Source organism: Carettochelys insculpta, chromosome 2 (genome assembly GCF_033958435.1).
Source record: "Carettochelys insculpta isolate YL-2023 chromosome 2, ASM3395843v1, whole genome shotgun sequence".
NCBI lineage: Eukaryota > Metazoa > Chordata > Testudines > Carettochelyidae > Carettochelys > Carettochelys insculpta.
The window spans coordinates 63657835-63676195 of NC_134138.1; the positions used below are offsets into that span (position 1 = coordinate 63657835).

Sequence of the window (18361 nt, forward strand, 5' to 3'; positions counted from 1 at the left end):
AATTAAAGAAACCGAAAATGAAGGGAGCTAACCATACTTTTGTGCTTATTAGCAATACTTTATATAGCTTTTCCAGTTTCAAAATGTATCCTGAAAAGTTTTTACACAAAGAAGTATGGCAGAGATAGTTAAGGGAAATTAAAGGGACTAAGCAAATGAGCAAAAGTAAGGTTTCTGGTGAAATTGTAAATGAAAGGGGAATCAGAGACAGAGGAGATACGAGAAGATTTTTCCAGGTGGCAGGAACTGCAGAAGAGAAGACTCCCCTTCCACCACTGGTGGTAGTGCATAGCTCAGCAGACAGCAAACCAAGTGCCAGATGAGTGTTGTCATCCAGAAGAGTGGAATGAAAAAAGGTTCTTGAGGGAGATTGGAGTAATACAAAGACAAGAAGAGTCCTACAAATGAAGGATGAAATCTTTGCCCCATTGCTGTCAATGGCAAAATTCCTATTGGCTTAATTGGAGCCAGTATTTTACCACAAGAGAAGGATAGCAGTTGTGAACTAGATTCTGAATAAATTTGGTAGAAGAGCAATTTGAAGGCAATATGTTTGTGTGGGTGAGAAGATGGGGTCAACATTTTGCACTGTGTGAAATCAGGAGAAATCCCCATCTGACTAAGACAGTTTTAAGTCTCCTTTCACAGATGAGTCAATATCAGAAATTGATACCTAATTCTGAAAGCCCATTCTGAAACAGAGAAACACTGTGGAATATGAGGATAGGCTTCAAAGCAGAAATATTACTATCATAGATATGTGTTCTGAAGTGCACTTCCAGTTATACAATTCTTAAAAACACTTTGGTGAAAAATGGGGCATTTAAACAATGTATTTCTGTTAGAAAACCTAAAGAAAAGCATATGGTATTTACAGATTCAGTTATTTCAGGGGAAACTTTGCAGAAAAGTCATGCAATGACAAATGGGACATCAGGTGTCTCAGAAGGACAAATTATTGACCTGACCCTGTTTTGTCTTCCTCATGCAAGCTATCTTATTGACTTCCACAGGACTCTGTTTGAGTAAGGGCTGTATACATACAGTCAGACTAGTGGACCCAGGGATGCTGGAAAGGAAGATGTGTGTCACAGAGTTTTTATTAATGCATTTACACGTGGAACAGCCTTATGGTCTTGATTCAGGGAGGCTGCATCCACACTATATTCCTCTATCAGAAGGGGAATGCAATTGCAGCCGATTGGAAATGTATTTGTTGTATTTGGATATGTACAGTGGGGCTGACCCCTACCTCAGGCCCCAAGGCAAGGTGGGAGGGGTGTCCTGGCTCCACATCCTGGAGGGGGAAGGGACAAGGGGAGAATAGGCAGGGCCTAGGGCATTGAGGACCCTCAGTGCTGCCTTGATCAGCACCGCCCCTCCCCACTCCAGCACAGCTGCTTGCAGGAGTGCAACAGTGCTGCTATGGCATTTCACAGGGGTATGGCGCTCCAACTGCCACTGCAGCCAAAGTAGCTCTGTGCCCTTTTGAAGTGCCAGGCCTGGGGGCAACTGCCCTCCCCCTGCCCACCCCCTCCCCATCACATCAGTGGGCCTGGATATGTGATATCTAATCAAGGTCATTCGGTGGTGATCCTGTTAATAGAACACTTGTACTTTTCCTTTTTGGAGAATTTGTGGTGCAGGGAGTATTTAAGCATGGGTATGGATTCATGAAAAATATTGTTTCAATTCAGAGAGGCCTTCTGTTCATTAAAAGGTATACATGTGTGGCCAAAAGGAAAAAACACAAGACTGCTCACACATCTGTTAAGGGCGGATGTGATTCACCCAGTCAAACAGATCACATATTAGCATGCATATTAGGGGATAACAAGCATTTTTTTTTAAAAAAAGCAAGTTGGAAATTGAATACTAAGAAATAAATATAATGATCATGACAAAAAAATTGAATATTTTTTTCATTTTAGAATTGTTGTACCACCCCATCTTCAGATGATTTCCCTTGCTTTAGCCTCCTGCCTTCAAGACTACTTATCGTGGTCATTATTATTCTAGCTTCAAAGGACAACTTGGACTTTTTCTCAGTCCATCTATGTCACTCAGCTCAAGAGGCTGCTGTTCAAGAGCTAAGAATATTTGATAGGCCTTAAAAATGATCTCATTAATACTGCATTATTCCTAGACTTCTGCGCCCAAGATGTAAGCATCCAAGTGCACATATTGAAGGCTGGTCTCCTGCATGGCAGGTCACTGGAGTCAAGCTATCAGGTTATGCAGACTGAGTTAATTGAAGATTAATTTGATTTTAAATTATACCTTATAATCCTGTTTGCAGAATGAAAAGTGTACAGCTCTTCATTTTGCTGCCACCCAAGGAGCCACTGAGATTGTTAAATTAATGATGTCATCCTATGCTGGTGATGAATCTATTATTGATGCAGTAGATGGGAATAAGGAAACACTGCTTCACAGGTAGGAGATCTTCTGATATCATATGCACAATCACTACTTCAGTTCCACCAATATCCAACAATATAACTTCAACAAATTAGAGAAAGCCGGTGATGTATATCCGCATCTGGAGGGATTTCTCACTGAAATGGGAATTCTGGAAGGAGGTAATTTCACTACACAGTATGATTGGTCAAGCTGCTTGGTGCCTGGCGTTCTGTGTCTGGGGTGAAGACCAGAGAGATTTCAAGATTGTTGCATCTCACATGGTCCATCCAGCAAAGAACACTGCCTATTTGAACTAGAAAACTACTCTATTGTAGCATATGTATGCATACCAGCTGAAAGAAATTGCAGTACTGGAAAAGGGATATTCATGGGAACATAGTTCCAAAATGTTATCTTGTCTATCAAGAGTCTGTTGAAGCTCCAGGACCAAATAAATGCTAAAGTGGTCTAACAGGATTCAGTGAACCTTCCTAAACTAATGAAGAAAGAATGTCAAAAATGCACTGGAATTTCTTTCACTCTTCTGTAACAATCATTTAGGCTGGGTCTACACTTGCCCCCAGCTTTGAAGGGGACATATTAATCAGGGCGATGGGAGATTGGTAATGAAGTGCTGCGGTGAACACACAGCACTTCATTAGGCTAATGCTCTCCTGCCGCAACTTCAAAGTGTCCAGCTTTCGTCACTTTGAAGTGTCAATATTTTTAGGAGAAAAGGCACTTTGAAGTAGTGCGGGCACTTGGAAGCGCCCACGGCTACATGCATGCTGGCACTTCGAAATTTGGCACTTCGAAGTTGGTGTGGGGGAGAATTAGCTTAATGAAGTGCTGCGAATTCACTGCAGCACGTCATTAGTAGTCTCCCATCGCCCTGATTAACATGCCCCTTCGAAGCTGGGGGCAAGTGTAAACAAGTCCTTAGAGTCTGATTTTCAAAAACTCAGGGTGGTACTGCAAATCCATGCAGAGTTACTATGACTGCATATGCAGATCGAAGAGTTATAAATAGCCATTTGTGTGTGTAACTGCATCTCTGCCCAGGAGTAAATTAAAGTGGCAGTACTAAGAAGATCAGAATTTTGCTGCTGAAGAAAGGCAGGCAGATAGAAGAGCAGGGACAATTCAAAAGTAGATGATTTTACTTGTCACCTCGTGCATTTTGGTTAAGGTAAGTGCCACGGGGCATCAGAAGAAGACTTCACTGTTAACAGGATTCCTCAGAAGACACTATTAGGTAGGTGTGGACTCTAATCTGCTGAGGGCATTAAGTGCATGTGATATGATGTCCCAGCTAGAGTTGTGGTCTCAGGCTTCAGTGCGAATACTTTACAAAGCATTGTTATTCTCTGTATGTTGTCTTGAAGTTTCTCTTACCCATATGTGAAATGTTTGATCTTTCTGGCAGGAAATATCTCCAGTATTTAGCAGAAGTCTCTCCATACATTTGAATCACTGATAATACTTCAAAAAATCACCCTTTTAAATATCATCACTTCTAAATAGAGTGTTCCCACCATTATATCATGGTTTCCACCATTATATAGGTGCTAGCTACTAATGCAGGTTGTACAGAAACATCTATTAAAAACTTACTTAAAATAATAAGTAAGTCCAATAAGTCATGTGGTATCTTTGAGAAACGTTATCACTTTACCACCATAATTATGTGTAGTTATATCACACTGAGATCACTTCCTGTAAAATTTAGTGTTAAGGCTTAATGGAAAAGGGAAGATGTAGTTATTGAATGTATTTGATCAGAAATTCAGTGAAGTCCCAATTTTTCATAAAAATTCAAAATGTTTAGCTTCATTATTTTTGAGAATGTTCCTGGTTTGATATCCTACTCTCCCTCAGATCTGTACAACATGCAGATATTTAAAATAACTTTTGTTAAGTTAATAACACTTCCACATGCCATGAAGTATGTTTTAATGCTTTCCCTAGTTTTCTGATGGGATTGATTACTCCAGTCAGAATATTCACTGAGCAAAATTCTTGCAATTGCGAGGCCAGATCTGGCATTCTGTGCACATCCAAATCTTCCAATAAGGCCTGTGTGCAGGGGATCTAGGTGCCATACCTCACTGAAATCATTTAAAGCTTTGGGTGCACTCAGAGTAAGTTGAGCACATGCTGTATAATATTCTGTATCAACATTTTATGGCATGAAGCCAATAGGAGTTCTGCCGTTGCCTTTAGTGGCTCCAGTTCACTCAGTGAGCTTTTAGCTTATCTGTAGAACTGAACATGGTTAAAAATCTAAGCACCACAATATGTGTAGACAATAATTTGTTCTATGGCCAGTTATTCAGGAAGCATTTTTTGTTTCTTCTAATATGAAGAAAATTATATGAAAGCACTACAAGCAGGCAGTAGATGTAGAAGAACATTGCCCTTTACTTTTAAACTACATTGACCTTTCTAAAGTAAGTGTATGTTTTTCCCCCACAGGACTGCATTATTTGATCACTATGAACTGGCAGAGTATTTAATCTCAATGGTAAATATTTAATCAAGAAATATGTTAACAAAGATTGTTGCTAGCTACTAATGCAGGTTGTACAGACACATCTATTAAAAACTTACGTGAAATAATTTCCTGTTTAGGAAGAACAGGAAATTACAAAGGGGGTGTATTTTCAGGAACAGATTTTCTTTTAGTTTGTATAACTTCCATAGTACACAGCTGTGGATTACATGCCGTGATAGTTGTGATTCTGAACACCTGCTGTAGCATCTGTAGGTGTTTGTAAACGTGCAGCATAACTGTATCTGTATTCATGGTTGATTTGTTTAACATATGGATGTGTTTATAGAATGTGCCAGAATGAATCAATTGACCTCACTTCTAAAGTATTTAACAAAGGAAAAAAATCAAATTTCAATGTACGTTTAATTTTTTCATCTGCATTTCCAGAACTGAAATCACAGCCCATTATATGTATGTGTTGGGGTGTGTGTCACAGCATTACACAGACATGTCTAGGAGGAGAAGAGGGTTCATGTGTGTGGTACAGTAATACACACACACACACACACACACACACACACACACACACACACACAGAGGAGATTTAGTGGGTTTGTTCATGGAGTAATTGGGAAATGAAAAGGAGAAATGTAATCGTGGCACTGCTGGCTAGAATGTGGGTGTACATTAACAACAATATAGGTTGTAAGATCTTGGTATACACTGTATTCTCCGCTACAGATCCTGTGTTTGTGCAGCTGAACAAATTGTCAGAAGTCAGTAGAGCTATGCCAATTTGTAGTAGCTGAGGATTTTGCCTTTAATGTTGTGTCAACAGACAGTAATAGATGGACTTGAAAATGTTGTGCTCCATACAGGTAGTTGCACTTATCTCAGGAACTCTAGTAGAAGTGAGATATGAAACCAGTTGTATTTTTTTTAAACATTAGCAAATGGTAAAACTTTGCATTAGACTATTATCCTTAGGTAGTAACAGGCACATACATGCAAAAAGCAGGTGCTAGTTTGTACATATGAAAGTCCACATACACAAATAATTAGAAGTTAAATGATGAAAATCTGGTATTTAACACTGTATTTGTTGAGAATGAACTTGCATTCTTCTCCTGATATTTTCTAGAATATTTGTGTTGCATTGTGAGGTTTGGCTGAGCTATGCTCAACATAGGACCCATGCTGGGAAGTCAATGCAACTGTCATGTTTCTGTACCCAATGGGAACTGATCTCAGAACTTGCTTATACACCAGAAACGTTCATCATTAGGTCTGTTAATGTTCTCCCATGTCTGTCTGAGGTTCATTGAAATAAGGTATTTTACGCACAGTGCCACCTAAGACGGAACAGTATAGTACAGTTTAACATTCCATTATATCTCTCCCTCTAAGTTCTACATTCCTAGCATTTACACTATCATGCTGACTTTGAAGTTAAGTAGGTATCAGTGTGCTAAGCGCCTCTGAGTCATACTCATTTTCTCATTACATGGCTCAGCTGCATGATGACGTGGTTGTCTGGCTGTTCATCTGTTGCAGCAACTGGCTGCGTTTGTGCTAAATCTATGATTTGTCTTCTTTGTATTCTACATCTAACACCTGCGGAGTTTGCTTTGTTGATTGTGTTCTTTGAGGAATAAACTCTAGACGGCAACTGTTTCTTTTGAACTCTCTACTCGGTCTTGATTACATATGGTCTGTGCACTGAATTCTTTTTTCCTCTGTGACAGCTGGAGTTGCACATCCCTTTTCTTCATCCAATTTGACAGGAACGCAGCCACCATGTCCCAGTCCTGTCGGTTTTCTAACTGAGTCTATGTGACATTCTGGGACACAATCCAGAAAAATGAGGGGCGATGTCATCCCTGCCCTTCAAACTTTGGTGCATCACAATTACTTTACTGCTGTAACTCCCACTTGTGTTGCTCACAAACAGCCTTCCAGCATGCTCTGTGCTTCTTTATAAATCAGCATCCTGCCAACTATAGACCAGTCATACTCTGGTTTCCACCAGCCTTGGCTACCACTTGTAGGGTGACCCCGAAACACTCCAAGTCCAGGATATTCCCTTAAAACCTGTGTTCTGCACTGCTTATTCCTCTCCTGGGCAGTCCAGATATAGGGGATCAATATATAAGAATTTGTTACCATAAATGGAATTACCCCACACAGTTCAGTTTAAGGACAGCAATGGATTAGTTTAATTCAACAACAATAAGTTTATTTAACTACAAAGGGATAGGTTTTATATGAGTAGAAGCATAAAACATTAAAATCAGAAATGGTTACAAGAGAAAAAAGATAAAATGCTTTTAGTGTTAAAACGTTATAAACAAGACTTGGTTCAAGATGAAATTTTTATCACTTGCTCCCAGCAGCAGAACTGAGCACATTTTAGGTCAGGATCTCTACCAAAGTTAAATGAGATGGTTTCTTTAGTTTTCTTTGGTGAAAGAGCAAGAGATGGATAAGGAGAGATATTGTGAGATGGTCTTGTCTCTCCTTTATTGTGCAGTCCTCCTTTGAAATGCATTTTCCTGAGGGTTACCCCTAGATAAAGTGTGTTTCTGCTCTGAAGACATTTTGTGGTGAATGAAGTTTCACAGTGTTGTTTGGTATGATACAGATCTGTTTGTTTCTGCCTCCCTTCCTTGCCAAAGAATGTCCATTTTATGGATGATTGCTCATCAACTTTGATATAACCTGGGTAGTGGTGTCAGCTTTTCCTTTGTCTTTGAGAAAATGATTTACCCAAACTGGTCTGGTAGTCACTTTTTAGATCTAATGTCAGCTTACATTTATAACTTTGCATATAATTTTACTGCACACATTTCACCAGTGAGTTATTTTCAGATGATATCTTACAAGACATTTTGTGTACAAAGATTATTACTAGAGGGTATGAATACAAGGATGTATTCCATCATAGTGATGTCTGTTGTAAACGTGTTCATGGTCTCTTTTGGCATTTTATCTTAGTTGGCAACTCTTTATGTCTCACCACTTTGGAAATAGGTTCTTTTTCAAAGTTGGAAGAGTAGGTCTGTGTTGTGTTCTCATCAGCAGTTCTGTGCACCTACACTCAGTAACCACTATTCATGTTGATCTATACCTCTGAAGAGCAAGGAATGGACATTCATGCTGTCAGATTTTCCTGCCTGCCTGTACAGCTATAATAATATCAAAATATTTCATTTTGAATGACTTAAATTCTGCTGCAGTGAATGTAGTTCCATTGTCAATCGCTAAGGCTGTGTCTACACTACCACCCTCCTTCGAAGGAAGAATGGTAAGTAGGGTGTTGGGAGTTTACTAATGAAGTGCTGCACTGCATACGCAGCACTTCATTAAGCAAATTCCCCTCCACGGCAACTTGGAGTTTTAAACTTTGAAGTACTACTGGCTCGCGTCTCGCCGTGGCTCACCTGCCAGTACTTCGAAGTGCTGGGAAAACTTCAAAGTCCCTTTACTCCTCAAAATTTATGCAACACAGTACTTCATAAGTAAACTCCCAACATCCTACTTACCATCCTTCCTTCGAAGGAGAGTGGTAGTGTAGACAAGCCCTAATTGTTCCAAAGTCCCAAAGTATGCAGTGTCATGGTAACGCTACAACATGTCATGTCTTTCAAGTACATTATTTCCATATACCTGGAAAAAATCTGACAATTACCAGGTAATATCCTTCGAATTTTCCTAAATCTGCCACTAGCCTCTTCCAAGGTCTGTCTGCTAGAGGTGATTGTACGCTGTGGTTCAGCCTTATTACCTACATTGATTTGCACTTTTCGCCTCTCAGAAGTCCAATATCATCAGCTTCCTCCACATTTTTCACCAGGGCCATCCTGGGCAGAGCTGTTCCCATCCATAGGATGTTTTGGGGCTGTCGTTCCAGGCCCTGTGGTTTGGAGGACCCTATGGTGGCTGCTTCAACCATCCAATGAATGGGATGGTCCCTCATATTGATTAGCCATGTGGTGTCCAGAGCAGCTGGGGGTTTACTGGGGAACCTGGCACAGGGTGGCACCAGTGATTGGCACCCTGCATTCACTGCAGCGTGGGGCGTGACCCAGCAGCCTGCTCCACCCTGCCTCCATTTCCAGCTGGGTTGTTCTGCTTCCCACCATCTGGGTGGGTAGAGCACAATGGAGCAGTCTTGGACCAGTCAGGGTTTTCCAATTCCTGCCACCATGGGGAAGCCACCAATTCACTGAATGTGGAGGAGCCCAATCCCTATTATCGCCCTGTGCCATGCCCCTTGGTAATCCCCAGGTTGCATCTCTCAGGGGAGAGGGCTTTGGGGAAGAGGTGCAGTGGGGGCAGGAGAGGCTGGAACAGAGGTGGGAGGAGGCAGGGTTGGATTGGGGTGTAGCCAAGAGTCAGGTGCCTCCCTAGGTATTACCCTAATATTTCTGTATCAGGTATGGACAGGTCTCAGAGCTTGCTTATACACACCGGATATGTTCATCATAAGGTCTTTTAACAGTCTTCCAGGTACACTGATCATTGCCTTGTGTCTGAATGGTTTAATACAATTTAGCATTCTGCTACAGCAACTGTGTGCTGTCTTTGCGTTCCTTGCTCCTTGGGGCTGCTTGGAGCTGGGTTTGGACTTCTGCATTAATTCAGGCCATCTCAGGACTGCTCTGCTTTGCACTGGCTTCTAAGAAGTGCCAAAATACCAGCTGAGATTAACAGAACACCATACATTTCAATTCTTACTCTGTTTCCTCTTCCTGAAGATGCTCCTGTGCAAGCCCGCCACAGCCTGCTAGCTTATAAGGCCTATTAGTTTGATTAAAGCCCATGCTTCTCTACGGCTATGTCTACACTTGCCCCCTTCTTCAAAGGGGGCAAGGTAATCAGGGTGATGGGAGATTACTAATGAAGTGCCGCAATGAATATTGCTCCTTGGAAGTACCTGCACCGACATGGCATGCCAGGACTCAGAAGTCTGACACTTTGAAGTTGCCGCGGGGGAGAATTTGCCTAATGAAGTGCTGCATATTCGTTGCAGCACTTCATTAGTCATCTCCCATCACCCAGATTACCGTGCCCCTTCAAAGAAGGGGGCAAGTGTAGACATAGCTTATGTGTGTTGATCCAGTAGAGCTCAAGTAATCCAATAGAGTGCATATATGTAGTTGACTTGATCTAGGATAAGGGACAGAATTATTTTTCTGCCCTCCCATATCCTGCAATAACAGCAAGACACTTGCAGAGTGTTTTCTGCAAGGAAAGACTTTTGCATAGGTTTTTTTTTTTCTACTTTTATTCTATAATTTTCTCCCTAGTTATGAGGCGCAAAGGCAAGTACTCATCCATATCTGCATACCTGTTGACTTAGGCCTCAGATCTAAATGTCAACCCCACTCTTCTAAAGATATGGTGACCAAAAAGGGGTAGTTATCTCAGGGAGCATCAGTAAGAGCTCAGTAACATCAGGCCCCATGGGTAACAGCCATCCTTTTGTCAAAGGAAAGTATAGGCAAAGGTTGCTGCAGTGATATTTCAGGGTACTTTTGTCTTTTTCTCAGAAGTTATGCATGAGGCCATGACATCACACCTCATGTGTATTCAGGGTGACACCTTAAATTGATTTCACCAATCATATCTGTGTATCCCATAAATTCCTAGGGTACGGATGACCAATTTGGTATTGGGAAGATATGCTGAAAGTGACCCAAAAGGGTCTATAACACCCAGTGGCAGGTGGTGAGAGCAGGCTCGCAGAAGGCTCATATGGGCTCTCAAACTATCTCACTTCAAAGGGTTTCCTAAAAGATTCTTGATAGCTTCAGTTTATATCTATATTTCTGGTTCCAGTTCTCTCTAATCTTTAAACACTTTCCTCTGTGACCATTATAATTCTTACTATTACTACCATCATACAACCTCACCTTGCCATCTGTGGAGCAGAGCGGGTCTCAACTCCTAGGATTCTCTGGAGGTAGTGACTATGGTATTTTTACCAAGGCGTAGTGTATAACGTAAACCATATAGTCAGCATGTTATGTTCAGATAGTTAATTAGAGCATTTCAGCTTGTAATCAAATATTAACCCTCTTGCTTGATATCATACAGTTTGAACTGTTCATATTAATTCAAACCAATTTGCTGCTAAATTAAAATAAAAAAGGGGCTCCTAAATATTGCTTGTGGGGTCACTAGAGTCCAAAAAAACTATCTTGAGTCCAGGAGCTTCTCCAGCTCTGTGAAATTGAAAGTAACCGGGGTGCACGTATGGACCTTTGATCTTTAAGTCAGATCGTCGAGTCTTTGCCCAAACTGATAACTCTACCTGTTTATCCTTAAGCCCCAGTTAACACTGCCCACATGGGGGAGTCAAAGTGGGCAGCTGCCCATGGGCCTGGCCTTTCAAGGAGACCTGGAGCTCCAGCCAGCACCAAAGTAGCAGCAGCAGTGGCTGTAGCTCTGGGCCTCTTTGAATTGCTGTCACAGCGCTGCCCTGGCTGTGTATGTCTGGGGGCGCAGGCAGCACCACTGTCCTGGCAGCACTGAGGTGACAAATACCTAGGACCTGCCCCTTACACCATTGGGCCCACCCCTTCCAAAATACAGAGCTAGGTCTCCCTCCCACCTTGCCACAGGGCCCTCAGAGGTTCTCGGCAGTGTTGTTCTGTGGCATCATCTACATGGGAAGCAGGACTAAGAGGAAAAACAACTTAAGTAAGTTGGGAGTTTTTCAAAGGGACGTTACTAAGGTCCCAAAAGCAAGCTATGCTGCTGCATAGGAAAGATAGAAAGTATGGTAATAGGCCACTTGGCTTAGCCAGGAGATCTTGCATGATCTCAAAATCAAAAAGGAGTCATATTAAAAAGTGGAGATTAGGAGAAATTACAAAGGATGAATATAAGCAAACAAAATGGCTACGTCTAGACTAGAGAGTTTTGTAGACAAAGCTGAGGTTTTGAAGACAAAACTCACAGAGCGTCTACACGCAAAATGCATTTTGTTGACAGAAACTGTTGACAAAAAAGCTGTGTAGACACTCTGGGGGGCCTTTTTGTCAACAGTGGATCAAAAGATCAATCCACTTTTACACGTAGACGTGATGTGTCAACAGAAGTTTTGTTGGAACATCGCTTCTAGGGTAGACGTAGCCTACATGTGTGCAGAGGCAAGATTAGAAAGGCAAAAGCACAAAACACGCTCAGACTAGCTAGAGGCATAAAGGGTAACATGAAGACATTCTGTAAATATATTAGAAGCAAGAGGAAGACCAAGAATAGGGTAGGTCCACTACTCAGTGAGGAGGGAGAAACAATGTCAGGAAACTTGGAAATGGCAGAGATGCGTAATGACTTCTTTGTTTTGGTCTTCACCAAGAAGTCTGATGAAGAAATGCGTAACGTAGTGAATGCTAGTGGGAAGGGGTAGGTTTAAAGGAGAAAATTAAAAAAAAAATAGAACAAGGTAAAAATTACTAAAAAAATTAGATGTTTGCAAGTCACCAGAGCCTAAGAAAATGCACCCTAGAATAGGACAAAGAACAAATCATGCCAGACCAATATAATAGGTTTCTTTAATAGGATAACAAGCCTCGTGGATAAGGGAGAAATGGTGGATCTGGTATACCTAGACTTTAGTAAGGCATTTGATATGATCTTGCATGATCTTGTCAAGAAACTAGGCAAATACAACTTAGATGGGGCTACTATTAGTTGGGTGCATAGCTGGCTGGATAACCATTCTCAGAGAGTAGTTATTAACGGTTCACAGTCATGCTGGAAGAGCGTAACAAGTGGGGTTCTGCCAGGATCTGTTTTTGGACCAGTTCTATTCAATATCTTCATCAACGATTTGGATATTGGCATAGAGAGTACGCTTATTAAGTTTGCAGATAATACCAAGCTGGGAGGGGTTGCAACTGCTTTGGAGGATAGGGTCATAATCCAAAATGATCTGGACAAACTGGAGAAATGGTCTGAGACAAATAGGATGAATAATTCTGCTCTTAAAACTTATTGCTTAATTTTATTTGTTCAAGAATCCATGATAACCCTGAGCTTTTTCATTACAGGGAGCAAATATTGATAGTCTTGACATTGAGGGTCGGTCACCACTCCTGCTGGCTACTAGCTGTGCATCATGGAAAATTGTGAATTTACTACTCTCAAAAGGTACAAAGGAACAAACCAGTATATGTGGGGGGTTTTTTCCGAGGAGAGTCCATATAATTTAAGATTCTCTGTCAAGTCTCTCACATAGATGCCACACACAAGTGAACACAAGACCTGTTCCATGCTAGCATCTTCTGAAGTGTTAAATCCGCGGAAAGGGAAAGGAAGAGGCAGGGCCATATTTAGGACCCTCCACATCAGCTTGCAGCATGTGCAGGCTGTAGAAGGAAACCACATACTGCATTCTCTTAAGGATTGATGTGCATGCCTGCTCCACTCTCCAGAAGTTCAAAGCAGGGTGACAGAGATTGATGAACATTAAGGCTATGTCTAGGTTACAGGGATTTGTCAACAGATGTTTTTGTTGGAAGAGATTATCCGACAAAACTTCTGTTGACAGGATCTGCTCTGTCAACAGAGAGCAGCTGGAACGCCTGGCCACTCTCTTGACAAAGCGGCCAACCGGAAGCACAGCAGACAGAGCTGTGTCCTGGAGGCCCTGTCTTTTCAACAGAGGCCCCCCCATGGAACATCCACGTCTCTGTCAACAGAGGCATTATGCCTCATTGGGAGCCGGGACAACACTGTTGACAAAAATGCTACGTTCCGTCATTTTACTGTTGACAGAATGCCTTGAGAATCTGGACGTTCCATGGGTTTTGTTTTGGTGACAAAACCCTCTAGTGTAGACATAGCCTAAGATACCACTTTAACATGGCCAAGTTTCTGGCTATTAAAGGCTTTTAACTATTAAATCTAGACTGTGGTAAGTGGTCACATTGTAGTGTCACCTGAACCAATACTAATTACTACACTCTTAATGAGCTTTCATCTTTAATTGTCTCTTGCCACATTTTTAAGAGCAAGATCCTTTAGATATTTTTGTATTTCTCTCATTAATATATATAACATTAACAGACTATTCTTATTAACAAACTATTCTTTTTTTATAATAAAAAGCTTGTAGTAAACCTGTTGTGAACTTCAGAAAAACACTTCCTTGCTTACAATCAGTAAGACAATCCATTTCTGTATTATCCAACTATTATCATAGATTATTTATATAGAAACACTGAAGTAACCTGATATTAAAACATAGCATGCCAGTTGAAACAATGTCATGGTGGCAGGAATACAGTAAACCCCCAGTTTGTGTGAGAACTATGTTCCTGGGGAACCAGGTGTAATTTGAGTTTTGCACAACTTGAGGTGGTGGTGGGGCTGCCAGCTCCACCCCCAGGGAGCCACTGGGGCCGGGGTAATTCCCAGCAGCAGCAGGGCTGGGAGCTCTGGGGAAAGATATGTGTCGGGGGGGGGATGTCTCTGCAGGAGGTGCCAGTGGGGCAGTGAAGGAGGATCCCAGGGACTCAGGGCCTGGGTGGGGGGTCCCTAGGGCTCTGTGGGGGTGACCAGGGGACCCACAGGGGAACTCAGGGAAAGACATGGGGAGGGCGGAGCAGCCCGGACATCAGGAGCTCAGGGGCAGGGGTGTGGGGGCAGGGGTGAGGGGGCAGAGGCTGGGGCTCAGAGGATGCCCTGGGGAGTGGTGGTGACAGACAGTCCCCCTCCCCCTGCTGCCCCTCACCCTGTAAGTGAACTTCATCCACACGTCTGGTTTTGTGCTGGCCCCTCCAAAGTCGCGTCTTCCCACACATGGAAAGTGCATGCTGCCGCTGCGTCCCTCACTTCTTGGTCACTCTGGGGATGCAGCCTAGGCCTGGCCTGGAGACACCGCTTGCTTGTGGGAGCGAAAAGGCACTGTGGCATGAGGGAGCAGCATTCTGTGTGCATTCTGGGTGGTGTACGCCACACAGGTGGGATTTTTTTTAAAGGCCGGGGGCAGTGTGTGTGCATGCGTGCAGTGTCTCTGCCCAACGGCAGGGGGCCAGGATCTGCAACCCTCAGAAAGTGGGGCGGAGGGGGGTAGGAGACAAGGGCAGACAAGGTCTAAGAGCCTCTTCCCTTTCAGTCCTGCAGCACTTCCAGCTCCCCCTCCCCACTCCTGAGGAGCTCCCGAGCTGCGACTTGAGACTCATGTTAATATAAAAAAGGCATAAGTTGAGTCCATGCAACTCAAGGGTCTGCTGTACACTATGAGCCTGGTATATTTAGAGGTGTTGATCGTGCAGCTTCCTTTCACACATACAATTGTGGGGACTCAGTGTTTCCAAAGAACAGACTTCTATACATCTGAGTGCTAATGAAATTCAGACATTGCTGCAATTTGAAAACCTAGTGGCAGTAGAAGTCATGGTGTAATTTTTGTTGTTGCACTGGCTGAAACAGCTGTATTTTTAATTTAATTTTAGCTTGTTTATTTTAATCAAACATAGTGGTCAGACACTGGCAGTATTGCACTTGCTAGTATTTATCTCCATATTTATTTAGGAGCAAATGTATCATTAAAAGATCAGCTTGGTCGGAATTTCTTGCACTTGACAGTACTGCAACCAGGAGGATTACAGCATCTGGATGAAAAATTTTTGCAGGTACAGTCAGGATCTATTTCTGTCTTTCACTGATGAATGCAATCTCCTTGCCCAACTGTTCTCTCTTCTTCCAGAACTTTTATTGAAATTCATTTTATTTATAAATTCATCTGATTGTCCCATTGGGTAATTTAAGTAGATAAACACGTATTTAAAAAACAAACAAACACATGACCAAGCCCATAATATATATGTCTTTGGAAGGCAAGGGAATAAAGTAACACAATAAATGTATTTGCTGCCAGGGGATTGAATGGTTTAGGAGATTAGCAATATATTATAGCACCATTTGCTTCTACTTTCCTCAGTTAATATGCACTCAGATCCTGAGATATGCAAATCCTTCAAGAAGCCTCTATTGCCTGGGTTTCAATTAATTCTCAGCTGTATTTTAAAACAGGAATATCAACCAATTCTGCGTCTGGCTTGTTTGATATATTTATATGGACCACTTAAAATATTCAAAAACAACCAGAAGTCCTGTGGCACCTTATAGACTAACAGACATTTTGGAGCATAAGCTTTTGTGGGCAAAGATGATACAGACTAACTCGGCTGCCTCTCTGATATTTAAAATATTCAGATTCTCTGGAATCTAAGCGTTAATTTAAAGGAAATATAGTAAGTTTCTAGTGCTCTTTGCTGCAGAGGGAAATTTCCAGATGTGAGCTAAGTATAACTTCTGCGGTTATGTCCGCCTGAATGTGCAGACAGATTGAAACCACAGATCGAAGGTGTGGACTCCCCGTCCCATATTAATCTGATTGGAGAAATAACTTAAAAGAATAATGATGAGGCTTGCATGTTGCATGGTCAACTTTTAAAGTTGTTTAAGCACTGATCATTTTAGTGAATGGAATGGGCTTAAGGTCTGGTAGTAAAGTACACTGATCTAGAAATTGAAAGTTGCTGCAGGAAAGAAAATGCAAACAAAAAGGGAGACTCACAAAATTTGAGGATGGAAAGAGGAAGGATGGTGAAGGGAGAAGCACAAAAGGAGAAATAGTGATACCTCAAGGAAAACATATTCTCTCACTAAGTCATGAATGTGATAATAAGACACTGAATAAATTATAACCAAGGCTATGCCCACACCAACACTTTCCTTCTTAAAACTCATGTCACTCAAGGGTGTGAAGCGCCCTCCCCCCCAAATGACAAATGTTTCAGTGATGAAAAGCTGCATTGTCCTTCGTCAGAGGGAAACATGTTCTCGTTAACAAAACTACTGGTCCTCATGGGGCGGGGGAGATATAGGGGAGGCAGTAATATTGTTCTTGGGAAATCTCTTTCCCAGAGATAAGGAATGGCAACACACCACACTTACAAAGTTATGGCTGCAGTGGAGATGTAAGAAGTAGTGTGCAGACATAGCCTAAATGTTTCATTATCACCTAAAAACTCTAGTCTCTGCTTCCTCCCTGTGAAACTATTGATATCAGTGGGGATTCTACTTTATACTGTGAGGAATAAATGCTCCTAAACTTATACCCCACCCAATGGAATGCAAGTAGCCAGAGTTATTTTACTCAATGAGTTTGTCATTTCTGATTTTAAAGTCTTCATTTCCATTTGGACCCCTGGAAGAGGGTGTTGGGAAATTCCATCTCCCATACCCTCAGACTGAATCTCTTCTTAGTGCAGCTTCACCCACTGGCATGGGAGTTGTTTTTGCCTCTTTTTACTACTGTGGTGAACTTAGTTTCAGATCATTTGTGTTCAGCCTTTTTCACCTTCTGATGGCTTTTCAGGGGTCTCAGTCCCCTTCCTAGTGGACAGGTGTTCACACTACAAAATCCAAATTGGTCGCCTTCTTAATGGTCTCATAACAAGAAGAGGTATTCAGGAGATTTAGACTGACATGACTTTGTTTTCCTCCCTGCTGTTGTTGAGGTGCATACTGTGGCAGTGCAGGATAATCTTGTACTTTGTAGATTGTACCTGTTCTATGTATAGATACAGAGTTTGAAACTGCTTTCTGAGTTCTTCTTGTGAAGTGTAAATTCACTGAAAAGCATCAGTCGGTGTGTAAATTTGTAAAAGGCTGTTGTCGTCTTGTTTTTTTTTCAACTTCATCTTTCTAAAAGTTCCATTAAGGTTTTTTATTTTTTATTTTAAATATAGCTTTAAAGAATTACTGCTAAGAAACTAGGACCTACAGCAACATTGGTTAATATGTACATTGTCACTTCTTTTTGCAACAGATGAAATACATTAAAGATCTTGTAGTGGAAGAAGACGACGAGGGGTGCACTCCACTACATTACGCGTGCAGGCAAGGAGTGCCCTTCTCGGTAAATAGCTTGCTTGACTTGAATGTTTCTGTCTATTCTAAAAGTAGAGACAAGAAGTCTCCCTTGCATTTTGCAGCCAGGTAAGTGGTGCAGTTTATATAACATATCAGTATCACTTTATCCATCCAGATTTTTGCACTATTAACCCGTACATGAATCTTTTAAAGCTATGGGCGCATCAACACCTGTCAGCGACTGCTAAGAGGCATGAACGACACAAGGCTTTTGAATGAAGGTGATAAGAAGGGAATGACTCCCCTTCACTTGGCAGCCAAAAATGGACATGAAAAAGTTGTACAATTTTTGCTGAAGAGGGGTGCCCTCTTCCTGTGGTAAGTGTATGGATTTCCTTTCCTTAAAATAATTAAAGTTACTCAGCTACTTAATTACTTGTATTTTTACTCACCTCTAAAGTTGAGCTGGATTTTCAAGGCAAGTTTTCATTAAAGGTAAGCTATGCATTATCACATGAACACTACTATCATATAACATCATGTTACATATTACTGTTTTGTTTAAGT

The 18361-nt window shown here is 41.7% G+C and overlaps 1 protein-coding gene across 2 annotated transcripts in view; it reads left to right on the plus strand.

Annotated features, from left to right (window-relative positions):
* TRPA1 (transient receptor potential cation channel subfamily A member 1) overlaps positions 1 to 18361 on the plus strand; it is a 76205-nt gene that overhangs the window by 16231 nt on the left and 41613 nt on the right. For both annotated transcript variants that reach the window (XM_074987083.1, XM_074987084.1), the window contains exons 7-12: positions 2300 to 2436; positions 4879 to 4927; positions 12958 to 13057; positions 15446 to 15546; positions 17751 to 17920; positions 18008 to 18172. In XM_074987083.1, coding sequence (XP_074843184.1) covers positions 2300 to 2436; positions 4879 to 4927; positions 12958 to 13057; positions 15446 to 15546; positions 17751 to 17920; positions 18008 to 18172 — 722 coding nt within the window. The remainder of the gene's footprint in view (positions 1 to 2299; positions 2437 to 4878; positions 4928 to 12957; positions 13058 to 15445; positions 15547 to 17750; positions 17921 to 18007; positions 18173 to 18361) is intronic.